Below are 14,843 nucleotides of genomic sequence, written 5' to 3'. Positions count from 1 at the left end.
CAGAGAGACCTGCACAGCACAATTGGAGAGCCGTGAAGCAGGTCGGATGTCGTGTGACTCGCAGGGGCATAAGCGTAGCGCCTTGGCACATGTGATTGCAACGTGTGAGTGAGGCAAAGAGCCGTGACCGCCTGTGTGCGAACGGACAAACACGTCAGAGGCATGATTTGCAGGATGATGAACCCATATCCCACGCAGAGAAAACATGTCGTGCCAAAACCGGTTCTATGCCGCGGTTACTCAACAGCACGAAGCCGCGCCTAGAGAACTCGCCCGTAAGGATGGCATGTGCACCTATCCTTGCCAAGATGAGGTACTCCGATATCCATACGCGGAGCTCAAACACCACATGAGGCTCACAGAGTAAAAAAAAAAAGCGCGCTGGAGCAATAGACGACAAGTCACCAGCAAGGCAAAGGCACTAGTTTACGAGCAACAGGGAGATAGAAGAACGGGTGCGGCGTGCTTATGCGAACACCCTCCAGCTGCTTGTCGCCGACTTTTAGATCATCTAGAAACGATCTCGAATGGCCCCTCCGTACGAAACGCAGTCTCGACTCAGCAGGCCCTCGTAGACGATGCCCATCCGCGTGACATTTCCACGTTTTTTCTTTTCCATCCTCTCTAGTGATGGCCCTCTCTGGGAAGAAATTCTCGCAAGAGCCGCGACAGGCGTATAATAAATACCATGGGAACACACACACATATATATACATACATATTACATGTATACATATATATATACACATCTTACACGAGATTGCCCCGCCCCATGTGCAGTGCAGGAGAGCACTTGTGGCATCGGCTGTGTCTGCCTTTCTGCATGCATCCAGAAAAACAAGTCTAACGGTTGAGGTGGTGTGACGCTGTTGGAATTATAGCTCGTGATTAACGTGAGCCAGAGTGATGAAGGGTCACATACGATCAGCTCTTCAAGATCCAACAAGCTGGAGGATTGAAGCGGCCCTCTTTGAGGCGCTGGGAGACGTGGCGCGCCATCAAACACAGTAATCGCTGCACATACCTATCTGACGCACCTACACTGAGTGCTGTAATCGCTACAAAGCAGGTGAGTTCAATTACATCACCTCGAAGAGAAAGATCCAATGGAGCAAATCTCGAAAGTACCAAAAAAAAGATAGATACTTTAGAAGAAGGCACCCGTGCATTCCAATAGAGGGAGGCCCTATAACAAAGCGGTGAAGAAACGAAAAGTGTACAAGTCCTTGCCGGTGCACCCTAGCTGTTGTGGTGGTAAAGAAATAACATAATTGAATGCGAAATCCATACAGTATACCAGGGATATATACTGGAACTAGCAACCCTAGTTACAAGGATGACAAGAAAACCCCAGAAAATAGGAACAAATACAGAGCGGAAAAGACCACGGGGGCGTTTGCTTCTGCTTAATGTGCGTCACTGAAATCGTGAGAATGCCAACATGGAATCTGGACAAAAGGGAGAAGAAACGCAATGACGCAAAAGATACAGCACCCCATGTGTGTGTAACACGGATTATGCAAGCAATATCTTCCTCGCAGAGCTGCAATTCCATAACCAATGAGCTCGTCATGGAATCCCTCTCTTTACCAGCCGGTTGGGATCACTACCACTTCAAAATCCTAAAATGAGAGTGAGTTTCGTCTCACGATACTGGTCACTACATACGGAAACTGGAAGACGAAGCGGAGTTGCACTACAATCTCATCTGCAGCGTATTCAGCAAACAAAAGCTCCTTGAAGACCCTCAGAAAAGAGAGGATACACCCATCTTTTGCTCACGAGTGTCCTCTGCCCCTGGCCACCACCTAGCGGTTCCCTGGACCAGCTGTGCTCCCTTGAAATCTGACCATTGGCGCCATCACGGTCTTCTGAGAAAGTGAATGATCTGCTCTCAGCTTCCAGTTGGCCACACAAACCTCGAAGCTTGCTGATAAAATCACCAAAAACAGCCGGTCGCAGCATGTGTTACTAGGATGCTAACTTGGGAATGACTATGATTGAGATGGACTTCAAGGGCCTTACAATGCGAAATTCGATCGCAAACCAAGCGGTTTTTTAATAGAGTTGCTCTTGGGAACTTTACGGGACACCCTTTTGGAACAATTCACACTCGCCATGTTACGGAGAGCATCCTCCTGCCTGAGGCCACGGACACGCAAAATTGCGTCACACCTTCCCTTTCTATCGATTATTCCATGCTGCCGTAGAGCAGTGGCTAAACTCCACTGCTCCCGAACTGTCACCCGCTTATCGTGCAGTGAGAGTCAGCGGTCGAAACAAGTTAGTGCAATGCCTCCCCCGCCCTCAGTGCACGGTCCCCCATTTCCCACGCTACCCACACCGGTTTGCCAATTCACCTCACAGCCACCACCACCACCCCCAACACCTAGTGGTGCAACCCTTGGGTGGACCGAGGCCTTCCATCAGTGGACGGAGATACTCCCGTGAGACGCGTGCGGGTGGAGGTGGGACCTCCCCAATCATATGGATGGCGTAACCGCTTTCACGGTCGCAGCTCGCACCCACGCAGTATCATGCAAAGACAGACCCCTGACATCGGGAACGGTAAGTCTCTGAGGACCCCGACGCCGCTGGCACCGCACCGGTCACCTCACGAACAGCATCCTATACGCGGGGAAATGGGGGACGCCCGGCTTCCCGGACAAGCCGGAAAGCGGGTGCCGATACCCTGGGGCGGCGCCCCCCTCAACAAGAGGCACCGGACCCCCATCACGCCCCAATTGGACACACACGCCTAAAAAAAAAAAACACCCCGCGCCATCGCAGCACCCCGGCAGCACTGACGGAACAGACTGGAAAGCGCTCGATTGTTTTCCCCCAACGTGCCCCCCCCCCACAACACCTCACCACAAGCAGCCGCACCCGCCCCTCAAACCCACACAAAAACGACAGCGAAAGAGAAGCGAAACCAGGCCACGACCAACACAGCCGCGGGGGGGAGCATCGGCGATGGGAAAAGGGACCTGGCAACAACCTCCCCGCACGCCCGCGCCCGCCCCCGGGCCCGCCCACTGACGGCGAAGAAACGAGCAACCAAACCTTCGACACCCCCACCACCGCTGGGTAAGGAAGAAAGAGGCGCCAACACCCACCCCGCAGGCGGGAATGGGGCGGAAAAGGTGGAGGGGGCATCAAACGATACCGCCGGCCCCAGAAAATCCACCGCCACAGGACAAACCCGGCCTGGGAATGCGCCTTGTCCCCGTCCCCTTTCGTGCGCGCCAGCACGCCATTGACCCAAATCGCAGGAGACAATGCCTCCCCACGGGGGGGGGGGGGGTTGCAGAGTGGTTAAAAGGAAACGCGAATGCCCCTCGGACCCAGATTCTTAGAGACCAGCCCCGCGGAGGATACAAAACCACTTTTGCCCCCACCCACTTTGCGGGAAAAGGCCCGCTATGCCGGGGTAGCGGTACGAGCGCTACCTCACCTGCCGATATTCCAGGAGATCAGGCAGCAACACGGCAAATCGCAGCGCGGGCTGGCGTGCTGTTTGATGTTTGCAAAAACTGGTTACAGACACGGGGAAATAAAAAGCCGCCGACACATCCAAAACAGACGCGCAACAGACGCATCCAATCCAGGGAACCACCAGCGCAGGCGCCCAACAGCACGAAAACAGACAAACAGGATGTCCACGCAGCCGCGGTGTGAGGGGGCACTTTATAACCGTAGAGTCAACCACCGTCAGCGATCAACGCACAGATAAGCCACACATGAGAAGAGATTGAAAGTGCCTTTGGCCATGATGGAATGCACCGCAAAGAAGACATGACTGCGGAGGGCAGCGGGGCTAACGACCTCGCAAAAACACTACTGAGGAGAGGAAAACAAGAACGCCGAAACGCACAAACACACAAAAAATAAACCTTCGCCTGCAAAAAATGTATAATGACACAAAACTAAAATGAAACATTTGGCTGGGCAAGCACCGCGAGGTTGCCAACACCGGCACCAGAAAAAAAAGAGCAAAAACACCACATACAGCACAAATCCGAGAGTATGCCATCAGGTGTCACATCGAAATGCATCACCCATACACAAGCACATCGTGGTCCTTTGCTGACGTCGACTCGAAAAAAAAAGCCCCGTGGTGCCGAAACGGATAAAAAAGTCCGAGCCATAACATGGAAAACAAGAAAAGGCAGTCAGAAAACAAGGTGCGGTGAGAAGATAAAACCTTCAACCAAGGAGAAAAGGCGAATAACGCCGACAATGTAAAGGCTGATGCACCTAAAGAGAGCGAGAATCCAGGTAACATTCCTTAAACCTGCTGGCCCAAAAGGCTAGCACCCACTCCCGGAACACGGGCGAAAACCTGAAACAGAGAATGCTGTGGAAAAGATCGTTGAAACGAAAAAGGATTGAGGGCATGGACAGGCTTCACATGGACATTCGCTCGAGATATCGATACCTAGAAGTAACAAAAAGTGCCCGATTACGTTTAAACAGCTAAAGGTGATTGTTGCGAAGGAGAAACACATCAGTCGATCATCAAAACAAACGATACGTGCGTGGCACAGATCAGAAAAAAAGCAGAATGCACAGAACTACCTGGGCATAACCCCCCCCAAAGTTGCGTTTTGCGCGTAATTTCTTCTACACAAAACCATCTGGAACAATGATAAAGTTTATCCAAACAGCTGCGCATGCCCTCAAGGCCCTGCCAGGCGATCGGCTCCCTCTCCGGGCGACGCTCAGGCGCCAAGAAAGCGCATATTTCCAGTAATACATTGCTTGGCCCGGGGTTCCCCGAGACCTCCCTGATACTATCTGGACCACGTTACGACTTTCTCTAAACCCTTATTGAGCTTTTGGCGTGGATGTTCCACCAAACGCCTCAACATCACAAAGCCAAACCCCGGTGCAAACAACACAGTTCACGCTCAAGCGTGGCAGGGCCACGAAAGCGCAAAACACGCAGGCGCTCGAAATCGAAGTGACAGAAGGGAGGCCTTGGTACGCAGAATCCCTTTGGAAACGTTTAATTCACCAAACCCAGTCGCCATGACGGGGGGGATGAGGAATACCCGAGCTGTGCTCCGGCGCGCCTCACTATGCAAACAGCGACTTGGCTTGGGCGGCTTCGGTGCAGGGTGAGGCTGCAAGCCGTCCCCGCAAAAGCAGAAAACTTTTCCTTTGGGCCCCCGCTTGTGGGCGATCCGGGGCCCCGAAAAGAAACACGACACATAGAAAAAAAAAAACACACCACCCACAGATAGATTTCGATAGGACGTTAGCGGAATCCATTCAGTTGAAAGTGCGCGCCTGGGCTGTTTCCAAGGTGAGCCGGTCCTTCTCTTTAGGACGAGGGTCATGGTGACTGTTGGGTCGTTCCCTGTTTTCTGTTTTGTAATTAATAGTGTGGCTTTAAAGAGCAGGGGATAACCTCACTGAGCGCCACATTTGACTGGGAAACGGGCTTCTGAACTAGAACGTTGTTTCGCCAAACATAGGCAGGGCTAAATGAATTCCCCCGAGGAGAGTGACCCCGTTCGCGGCCCCCATGCGCCCATGGCCATTGCGTATTTTAAATGGAAGCAGAAGTTGCTTCCACCTAAAACTCACAATAAAGGAAGCAGAAAAGCCTATGAGAAGTTTTGTTCTAGGGTCTTATGACATTTTTCTCGTAACATTTTATCGGGGGCCAGCTGGTGCTCCGAAATGGAAAGTGTGAATTAGAGAGTAGCGCACTTTTGTTTTACACCACGTCCCTGGCGTCAAAAACATCGGCGTATGATCGGATCATGTGTAAAGCCCTCCCTCTCAGTCACACTTGATTTTTCATACGAATATTCAGTGACAGAAATAATCGATTTCGTGTTGGTAATTGGACAGTTGGGCTGAATTCTGCGTTCAAATTGGCGAGCCCCCGCGATGCAGCGGAGTGGCATAGCTAAAAATAATTCGTTTATTGCGTGAAAAGGTGGACCATATAGATCGGTTGTTTTCAGAAGAAATCCCTAGGTAAACCCGACCCGGTTGTTATATCAGTGGGTAATTTGTTCAACTCTCAGTGGGGCTTGGCGGGTATTGCTAAATGACCCAATTGCGAGCGCGCTGAGCAGCACATTAGGAGTAAAACCGGAATTTTATCTAAAGAACTATTCAAAACTCTTTTCTTTCCGTTTATCCCCCTCCCGTGCGTCGCATTTTTCTCTCTTTTGATGGCAGAGGGATATCCGCCTTCAACTAAATACCTATTATTTATTTATTCTTCCCTCGCGTTTGGCCACCGGAAGCGAGAGCCAGAGCCTCTTCCATAAATAGTATTAGTGGTTTTGAGTGCAGTAAAGTCCCCAAATCATTGCCCTTGAGCAAATTTGGCGTTACGGCGAGGCGTCTTCGACACAGTAATAACAAGACACGCTGGCATGCGACTGAAAGACTCATCAAAGCCCTGCAACGGGCTCGAGTGTCGCGCTTTCCGCCCCAGAGGGAAGAAGAGAACGGCGCACAGGATGTGACACCCTTGGTCCGTGCACCGATCGGGGTCGAGGGCAGACCATGTCACGTGGTTTCCCCTGCTTTTTTTCAGAAGGAAAGGAGTTGACACAGAATGGACAGCTACAAAACCCCGTCTGCCACCGGAGGTCGATCCCGGTGAAGAGATCGGCAATGCTTCTGCGGAACCTGCTGCGCACTAAGATATGAACAAAACGCATATCGAGGCACTTTCCAGGTTTTGGCGAACGTTGGTGAGATCATCACCTCCTGGGGGAAATAAAGGTCAGCGTCAGCCCAAAGTAGTGCGAGCTGCTTTGCTTTACAGGAGCCCTGATTTTCGCCCACACAAGCGTCAAAGGACCAGGGTTCGACTCAACATCTCCACACTGAAGCAACAAAACCACTTGCAGAGAGCAACAGCTAGCTTTCGGCCTCTGTGGCTAAGGGGGGCGCTTGCTACCATTACCGCGCCCACGAATGGGTGCGCCCAACCCATTGGATGTCACTAGGTGGGCGTCGGCGTTTAGCTTCCCTCGCGCGGGGGCGCTGGCCCCTGGAACCGAGAAGAGGGGTGGCTTACATTCGCCAGGGAATACAGATTTTCGTAAAGTTTTTGGTGATCAGACACGCCCGGCGATGGAGGCTGTAGTTTTTTTTTCACTCTTGCAGCCGGCGCTGAAATGTTTCTTAGCCGCACCGGTGCGCTTGGCCGCCCATCGTGGGTCTTGGGGGAATTTATTTTAGTCGGCCAGGCGCTGTTTCTTTGCAACGGGGTGGGGGTACGGCTTCGTAAGCGGCGCCATGCCCACCCAAAGCCAAGCAAAAACAACGCCCCAGAAGATCCCCGCCAGCCGCTTTAGTCACAGCCTTTTCTGAATTTGGTCCGGCTTGGGGGGGGGGGCTTATGGATCCGCGACCCGAAAGTATACTTTGTCGCGGGCGTTGTGCGAATTTCGACTTTCACCGTTCCCGGTGCAATCTCTCGGCGTTTCTGGCAAATCCCCCCCCCCCCCCCCCCCGGGTCAAGCAATAGCCCTTAGAGTAGAGAGATCCAAAAAGGAGGACTCACATGGGAAGGCGCTGGTGGATGAATCTGTCAGAGGTTATGGCTCGCGAGGCAATTGGAAGGGGATCTGTTTAAAGGCTCTTTGCATATTTTCAATGGCCAGCGCTCGAAGGGAGTGGTGTATTAACATATCCCCAGCGCCAAGGTTTGATGCAGCATGCCGCACAAAAGACACTTTTTTCCTTGCTCATTCTGGGGAGCGCTATCGGTTCAGCTGGGGCATGGCGTTTTTGTTTTTCTCACAAATTGCAGCCTTCGGATGTTATGCCCCAACGGCGCCTTCCTTTCCCCATGTGGTGGTGCGAAAGCGCCCGGAAACACACGTGTCTTTTCATTTTATTTGCGTCCGCAACTGAAAATAATATATAAAAGAGGAGTTGTTCTATATATATTGTTGTTTCTTCCTGGTTTCTCAGTCTGTTTTTGTCTTCGTGGCCTCCCCTTTTTTTGCCGGTGGCTAGGGGCATTCCCGATTCGCTTTGTGGGCGGGAAGAGGGGGCGCAGCGATCGTGCGCACCCACTTTTTGGATGAGGCGGTCCGAGGGAGGGGGTGTTTTTGTTGTTAATTGGGGGTTTGCGCTGCTTGGGCCATGTCGGGTGGTGGCTGTCTTTGTTCCTGGTTGGTGCCCTCTTCTGCTTTTTTTGGTGGGGCGGCCTCGCGCGTGTGGCGGTTTGGGGGGGGGGCCTGGGGTCCCGCCGCTTTGTCGTGCGGGTCAGCCGGGCCGGCCCCGAGGGGCCGCGTATAAAAACGCCCCCCCCGTGTTTTTAAAAACCCTCATGTGTTTTGGTGGCTTTGTTTTGTGTTTTTCTCGGTTGTTGGCCGGCTCTGGAGCTGGGGTTCCTGGGGTGCTTCGGGTCGTGGCTGTGGCGTTGTCGGGCGTGGCCGCGCGGCCGTAGGTCATGGTTTCGATGTTGGGGCCCGGGAGGGGGGGTTGGGGGTGGGGGTTTTCCCATGTATATTTATGCTTTCAAATGGCAGGGGCTGGGGCGCCAGGGTGTTGGGCAATGGTCTCCGCCGTTTCTTGGGCAGTGCCCGCGGGCTGGGGTGTGTGTGTGTCTTGGTGTTCTTAGGTCGGTGCCGGGGAGGGCCTCCAGCACGGATTCCGCAGAGGCATTGGAAAACGTTTGTGTGCCGGGGTGGGGTGGGGGGGGCGCCCTTCTGGGGGTGTTCGCTGTTTTGTTCCCCGGCGCCGCCGCCCCCCCCCCCCCTTGTCGCGGCGCTTCTGTTGGGGGGCGGGGGGTTTCGCGCTGGCGCTTTTTGCGGGGCCCCTGGGCGCGCCGGGCAGCGGGGTCCCCCCGGCTTCGCCCCCCAGGGGCAGATGCCCTCTTTTTGGGGTGTGGCGTGGGGGCGGTCCATGGGGTGTGCTGGGGTCCCCCTCTACTGCGCTGGGGGTGTTTCCAAAGGGGCCGGGGCTTCGGCTGCTGGCGAGGGGAGGAGGTGCGTTTTGATGGGGGTCCGGGATGGTTCTGGGGGTGGCCATGCGCGTTTTTTTTTGTGGGCCGCCGAGGCGGGGTGGGTCCGGCAGCCGCAGAGTTCGTGTCATTGTGTGTGTGTGTGTGTCACTGGTGTGGCCAGGGCCTTTTCTACTCGTTCGCTGTTTCTGTTGAGAGGGAAAAACAAATGTTATTTACAGTCGTCCGTGGTCACATACGGGCGTTGCGTCTGTGTGTTCCCCGGATTCGGTGCCGACTGGCTTCCCCCATTCGCGTCAGTTGAGGAGACTCGTCACGAGTTGTGTGGCGAGGTTAAAGTCCACAGAGCCTTCGATGCAGTGCAGTGCTGGTGCAGTGTTGTCCGTGTCGGACTGGGGCGGTGCTGCGGCTAGCTCGCCTGTGAGCGCCTCTGCCAGTCGTGCAGGTGCGTCCTGCGGCGCGTCGTAGACAGAGCGCAGGAGATGATGGCCATGAAACATGTAGTCCTTCCCGCGTGTCAGCAATTCTTCCACGCCGCCGTCGTGGAGCGGGATTCTGCGAACCGCGCTGCGTACTGGCGTCTGCGACGTATTGAAGAGCTCCTCCACGTCCCAGTCGAGCAGCACGATGCCAGCCAGAGCGTTCACCACAACAGGGTCCCACCGCGTGGAGGAGTGGGGCGAAGATGGCGTCTGTGTGTCTTTCAGTCGCACACGGAACGTTTTACTCATGTTCCAGAGAACACCATCTGTGTTGGACAAAAATGCGCGTAGACCGGCTTCAGTTTGAAGAGAAGGCGGGAGGTCGCCAATTGCTTGAGCCAGGTCAGGGTTTGGCCGCAGGGTGCCCAGTACGGCGCCAATACCCACGGTTACATGATGTGGCAGGGAGCACGCGAGGATAGTCGGCGAGGTGGGCGGTGCGGCGGCGGGGTCCAGCATGCGACGCACAGGCGTGCCAGCTGCGAGGAAGAAGTGATCCGCCGCCGTCAGTCGCACATCGCTTTCGCCGCTCGCGGTGCCAGATGTCTGCATCGCCGCTGCCGAGATGCAGTGCAGCGCCAGCGTGGTCTTGCCACTGCGCCTGGGGCCGACGACGACGACAGACCGGCCTGTGCCAGAGTGCGAAAGGACGGCGCCGTTCAGCCACACGGCGTGGAAGTTTGACAACAAAGCCGCACCGAGTGCCAGCTCAGCGATGCGGAGGTGATGCGCAGCGGGATCGTGTGGCTGCTGCAACTGCCGCGCCCCATCAAGGACGGCAGTTGATGGGGACGGGATCGGTGGTACCACGGCTGCCGCCTCGCCGAAGAGGCACCACCGATCCAGCAAATCACTGGCTGCGTAGAACGGGGAAAGCGCAAAGGGGGGCAGCTGGCGACCGAGTGCCCTCGCCGCACTCCGGGCGTCGAGGAGCGAGCCCGTCGTCACGCCAGCGTGCGCGGTGAGGCGCTGCGCGACGAAGCCGTTCAGCAGCGGCTGCTGGATCCACTTCACCGGGGAAAGATACGGTGCACCGGGTGGCGGCGCCGGCACACTTCCTGTCGTTGCCGCGTGCTGGTAGGCGTATGTCTCACTGTGCACGACACCTTCAGTGTACTGCTTCGCCTCCATCCCCACGTACTCGGGGTAGCCCAGCGGCGGTGCTGGTGGTCCAACGTGGGCGCTGACGCGTGCGCTGGCCAGTACATGCGGCGTAGCCATCGCTGTGCCAACCGTCCGTTGTGCCCCTACATCGCCATCAAGAAGGAACGGTTCGTACTCACGTCGCCACCACTGCAGCACTGCGGTGCTATTCGTCTCCAGTTGCAGATCCACAGACGCTGGCGTTGCTAGACAGGATGAAGACGATGGCGTCTGCGCCGCACGCCGCACGGGGAGTCGCAGCGTCGCGTGCAGCGGTGTGGGCAGCTGACGGTCACAAAACAAATTGTAGTCGAGCTTCTGCCATTGCTGGAAGGACCGAGCCGCGATACGTTTGCAACCCCTTCCGCGCATGCGAGGCTCACAGGTGTTGGTGATGTTAGGGGATCTATTTAGCCACGTCACGTAACTCGCGCACGCGTGTGTGTGTGTGTGTGTGTGTGTGAGGGGCCAAGAAAGGTGGGGGGTGGGTGGGTGGGAGGAGGGAAAGAGAGGGGTCAGTCGATGGGATGTGCATGAGCCTGTTACACACGGATACAACAATCCGTGTTTTCTTTCCAGCGCTGTTCGGGGCGGCACACCGAAAGAGAGGGGAAAAGGGGAAGAGGAGGCGAGAGCCTTCCTCCCCCCAAACACGCGTTTTTTTCTTTCTCGTCGTGCCTTGAACTTGACACCGAAGTGAATGGCCGCATCAGCAAAGCATGCACACACGTTACTCTTTGTTCCGTGTGTTGTGATGCATCCAACTGAAGCAGTAGATCGATACAGACACTGCGGGGTGTAACACACATCTACACTGGAAATCCCCCTATCTTGACAGTGAGACACACACACACAAAAAAAAACACGCGTGCCATATCATGCTATGTACACATTCAGGAGACACACACATGTATATTCAACAAAAAACAGTTGAAGCACACGCATAGGCAAGAGTGAGACATGTAAAGCGGGAGGAAGGTTCGAGTATCGATATATCCCTGTCAGCACACACGGCCAGCGCGATGCAGAATTCATTGCCCCCCCCCTCCCCTCACACCCACACACACACACACACACTTGTGCTGCTCCACTTTTTTTTGCTTGCTCTCCAGTCGCTGGGGGCGAAGCACAATCGGCTGCCACCGTTCACGTCCACGCCCACCCCTCTTTTTTTTTTTTTGGGGTGGTGGTGGTGGTGCAGCTATTTCTTTATGTCACAAAAACCCAAGGGAAAGGCGAAGGTGGAAGTAATGGCTCACAGGGAAGAGGATATGAGGATAAACTATTATAGAAATGCAGTCCACACACACACACACACACACACCTCAAATGTAGGGGGTGGGAGGGGGGGGGGAGTAGTCGCATCATCAATAGGACAGAGGACACACGCATCCCATGCACGTACACACACGTACACACACACAGACACACGTTTTCAACGGGGGTGCGAGGGGTGTTGAGCGACCAGGGGGGGGTGCCCAAACTGTCTCCTGCCTTCCGCAGACCAAGTATTGTCGTGTACAGGATACGCGTTCGCACATACTCCCTTCTCCCCCCCGCCCCACTCACCCCCCACCCCTCTTCACCCCTGAATCGTGATGCGATGTGGCGCCTGGTGTGATGACGGGCGCACGTGCAGTTCGCTCATCTTCAGTTCGTACTCTGCGTGAACCTTTTCGTCATCCGTCTTCTCCTCCCACACCACGTAGATGAGGGCTGCGACACACAGGAAGAGGATGGCGATCAGGTTGAGGTACCATGGCGATTCGCCATTCGGATGGACATTCCAACTCGGCACGATTACGAGTATGAGTGCAGTGACCGGTGAGGAGAGTTGGCTGACGATGGAGCACAGGGCGGCGCTGTAGTGGTTGAGGTAGGCGCACCCGATGTAGGTGAAGACAAAGCCGAGTGTGTACAGGAAGCAGTAGAAAAAGTTTTCCTGGATCGTGAAGACACAGCCCAAGCCTTCGACAAAGTTGCTCCAGGTGGAGCGGACGCTGTCGCTGTTGCCCCACCACGGCAGCGCGTCCGCCGGGAGCAGGAAGAGCGTAAAGCACATCTGGATCGTCGTCTCACCGGCCAGCATGACGAGCTTCACGATGGTGTCCTCACTTTGGTTGTAGCGCACGGTGAACATGGTTTGCGTCGGGAGTCGTGACGCGGGAGTCGCAGTGGCTCTCAAGTCTTCGTTCTCTCTCGTGAAGTGTGTGCTATAAACCGCATCCTCCGAATTCACTAGATCCACCATCGGCTCGTCGTTCGGCACTGCCGCACAGGCCTCGGCGGCGATGTCCCCCACCGTATCGCCGGTAGTACCCACGGAGTCGTGCCTAGCAGGGTCTGCGTTGTCGTCCACCACCACCACCACCTCCTCCTCCCCCACCTCCCCGTGCTCAAGTCTGCCCATTGGCATACGGCCACCATAGCGTTTGATGGCTGGTGTAATCTTGTCCAGCCCGCTACCTAGAAAAGTGGTATGGTCCGCGATCACATCGACGTCAGTCCTGGAAAGGGTATCGAAGGTATCTGGCGTTCCATCGTGGTTGTTCTCCGCGGCAAATGCCTTGGGGGCTTCCTCCGAAGTCCCCAGCCGGACGCTCAGCCACAAGACAAACTTGGGGTCGCGTGTGTAGACGATCATGTACAGGGACTGCCACACGTTCATGAGCACTCGAAGGGGCATGGAGAGAAAAAAAATGAGGATCCACCAGTTGCCCTCGCTAATGTGCTTGTCCTTGACGAGACCGTAGAGCGACGCGGCGAGGATGCCGCCGATGGTGAGCACAAATACGGAGGTGATGTGGGCGTTGGCGTAGTGACGCGTGTCACGCAGGATCCACTTGCACAAAAACACGGCGTAGAGGGGACAAAAGTTAGTGAAGAGTGCCTGGAGCACCTCGGAGGTGTAGGACGCGGCGTACGTGGCCATCCAGCTGTTGATGGCGTCACAGAAACCGACACCAAGGAGGATGACCCAGCCGTGCGCGTGTCTTGCGAAGCGCAGCGACGGCCGCCAGATCGCCGTATAGCCACCAAGGAGCAGCATAAAGAGAAGAGAAAAAAAGATGCCCGGTACGGCGAAGGCGGTGTAGTTGCCTGGCGTGCCATCCGAGGGAAAGGAGAATAACCAAAAATTTAGCATCACAATTTGCAAAAAGTTGCCCACCATGACGAGGGTGACGAGGACGGCGACCCACAGAAACTGCTTGAGCGACATCTCACGGAGCTTCTCGAGGAGGGCGCACAGGAAAGCCATGACGATCGAGACGGCGCGGCTAGGAAGGGAGCGGATCACGTCTGCGACGTGCTTGGTCGGCTCCACTTCCACCACCGGCGAGGACGGCGCTGGGTTTACAGTGGAGGCGAAAGAGATCGTGTCGGCGTTATGGTCAGTATCAGGTGCCGTGGCGCGCGCTGTCGTCCTAGTCGCCGCCATCTCCTTCTTTGCAGTGCCAGGTCGAGGACACGGCACCACAGACGTCAACATGTTCTCGAGAGGAGACGGTATTCTGAACTCAGTGGTGGCCGTGTAGCGGAGGGACGAGGACGCCGTGGAGGCAGAGACGGGTGTGGCGTTCCTCACGTCCTCCTCGCAAGAGTGCGTGCAATGTCGCAGGTCCTTCGTCGCTGATGGGTTCGCCGCCGCCATGGGGGCGTTAGTAGTGGGAGAGGACTTGAGCGGCAACGATTGCTCTTCCCAGGATGGGGCACCAGCTTGGTGATGGGAGTTGTTCTGGCCACCTGCAGTGTCCCCCGCACCCAGGTCAAGCACGTCAACATCTTTCTTGTGAATGGGCGACATGCTTTGTGTGTGTGTGTGTGTGTAAGAGAGGAAAGAAGGGCGTGGCGGGGGGGGGGGGAGGGATGAATGGATACACTCACACGGAGGTGTCTACAACCAGAGAGTCGCCACGCGCCGATATGCAGGTCCTACGGCTAAACATACACACACACACACACACGCAGAGACAAACATGCAAAGACTCACACGGACGTATAAAAACACGATCAACTACTTTCACTGGAGAGTGCTTTGCAGGAGGGAAGGGAAGGGAAGGGGAGGGAGGAGAAAAAAAAAAAGGGGTGGTGGTGATGAGAGTGGGAGAGGAGGAGGGTGCGAGGCACAGATCTAATCCATGTAAAAAATTGGTATCTACGTATATATGTGTGTACATGTACACACACACACACACACATATATATATATTTATATATAGGCGCGCCCTTTTTTTTTGAATTTGTTAAAGGAGGGGGGGAGGAGGAGG

At 55.3% G+C, this 14,843-nt stretch overlaps 2 protein-coding genes across 2 annotated transcripts; both read right to left on the bottom strand.

Annotated features, from left to right (window-relative positions):
- Window positions 1-9,246: 9,246 nt before the first annotated feature.
- Window positions 9,247-10,947, bottom strand: JKF63_07753 (uncharacterized protein; the record flags this gene model as incomplete). Its single annotated transcript, XM_067903684.1, has 1 exon — window positions 9,247-10,947. One exon carries the CDS (start codon window positions 10,945-10,947, stop codon window positions 9,247-9,249), a length of 1,701 nt encoding a protein of 566 aa, XP_067759884.1.
- A 1,210-nt stretch (window positions 10,948-12,157) lies between these two features.
- Window positions 12,158-14,380, bottom strand: JKF63_07752 (uncharacterized protein; the record flags this gene model as incomplete). Its single annotated transcript, XM_067903683.1, has 1 exon — window positions 12,158-14,380. The coding sequence occupies one exon, from the start codon at window positions 14,378-14,380 to the stop codon at window positions 12,158-12,160; it is 2,223 nt and encodes a 740-aa protein (XP_067759883.1).
- Between the last annotated feature and the right edge of the window lie 463 nt (window positions 14,381-14,843).

This window comes from Porcisia hertigi, chromosome 3, assembly GCF_017918235.1.
Source record: "Porcisia hertigi strain C119 chromosome 3, whole genome shotgun sequence".
In the NCBI taxonomy this organism is placed as follows: domain Eukaryota; phylum Euglenozoa; class Kinetoplastea; order Trypanosomatida; family Trypanosomatidae; genus Porcisia; species Porcisia hertigi.
This window is presented reverse-complemented; position numbering and strand designations above follow the sequence as displayed.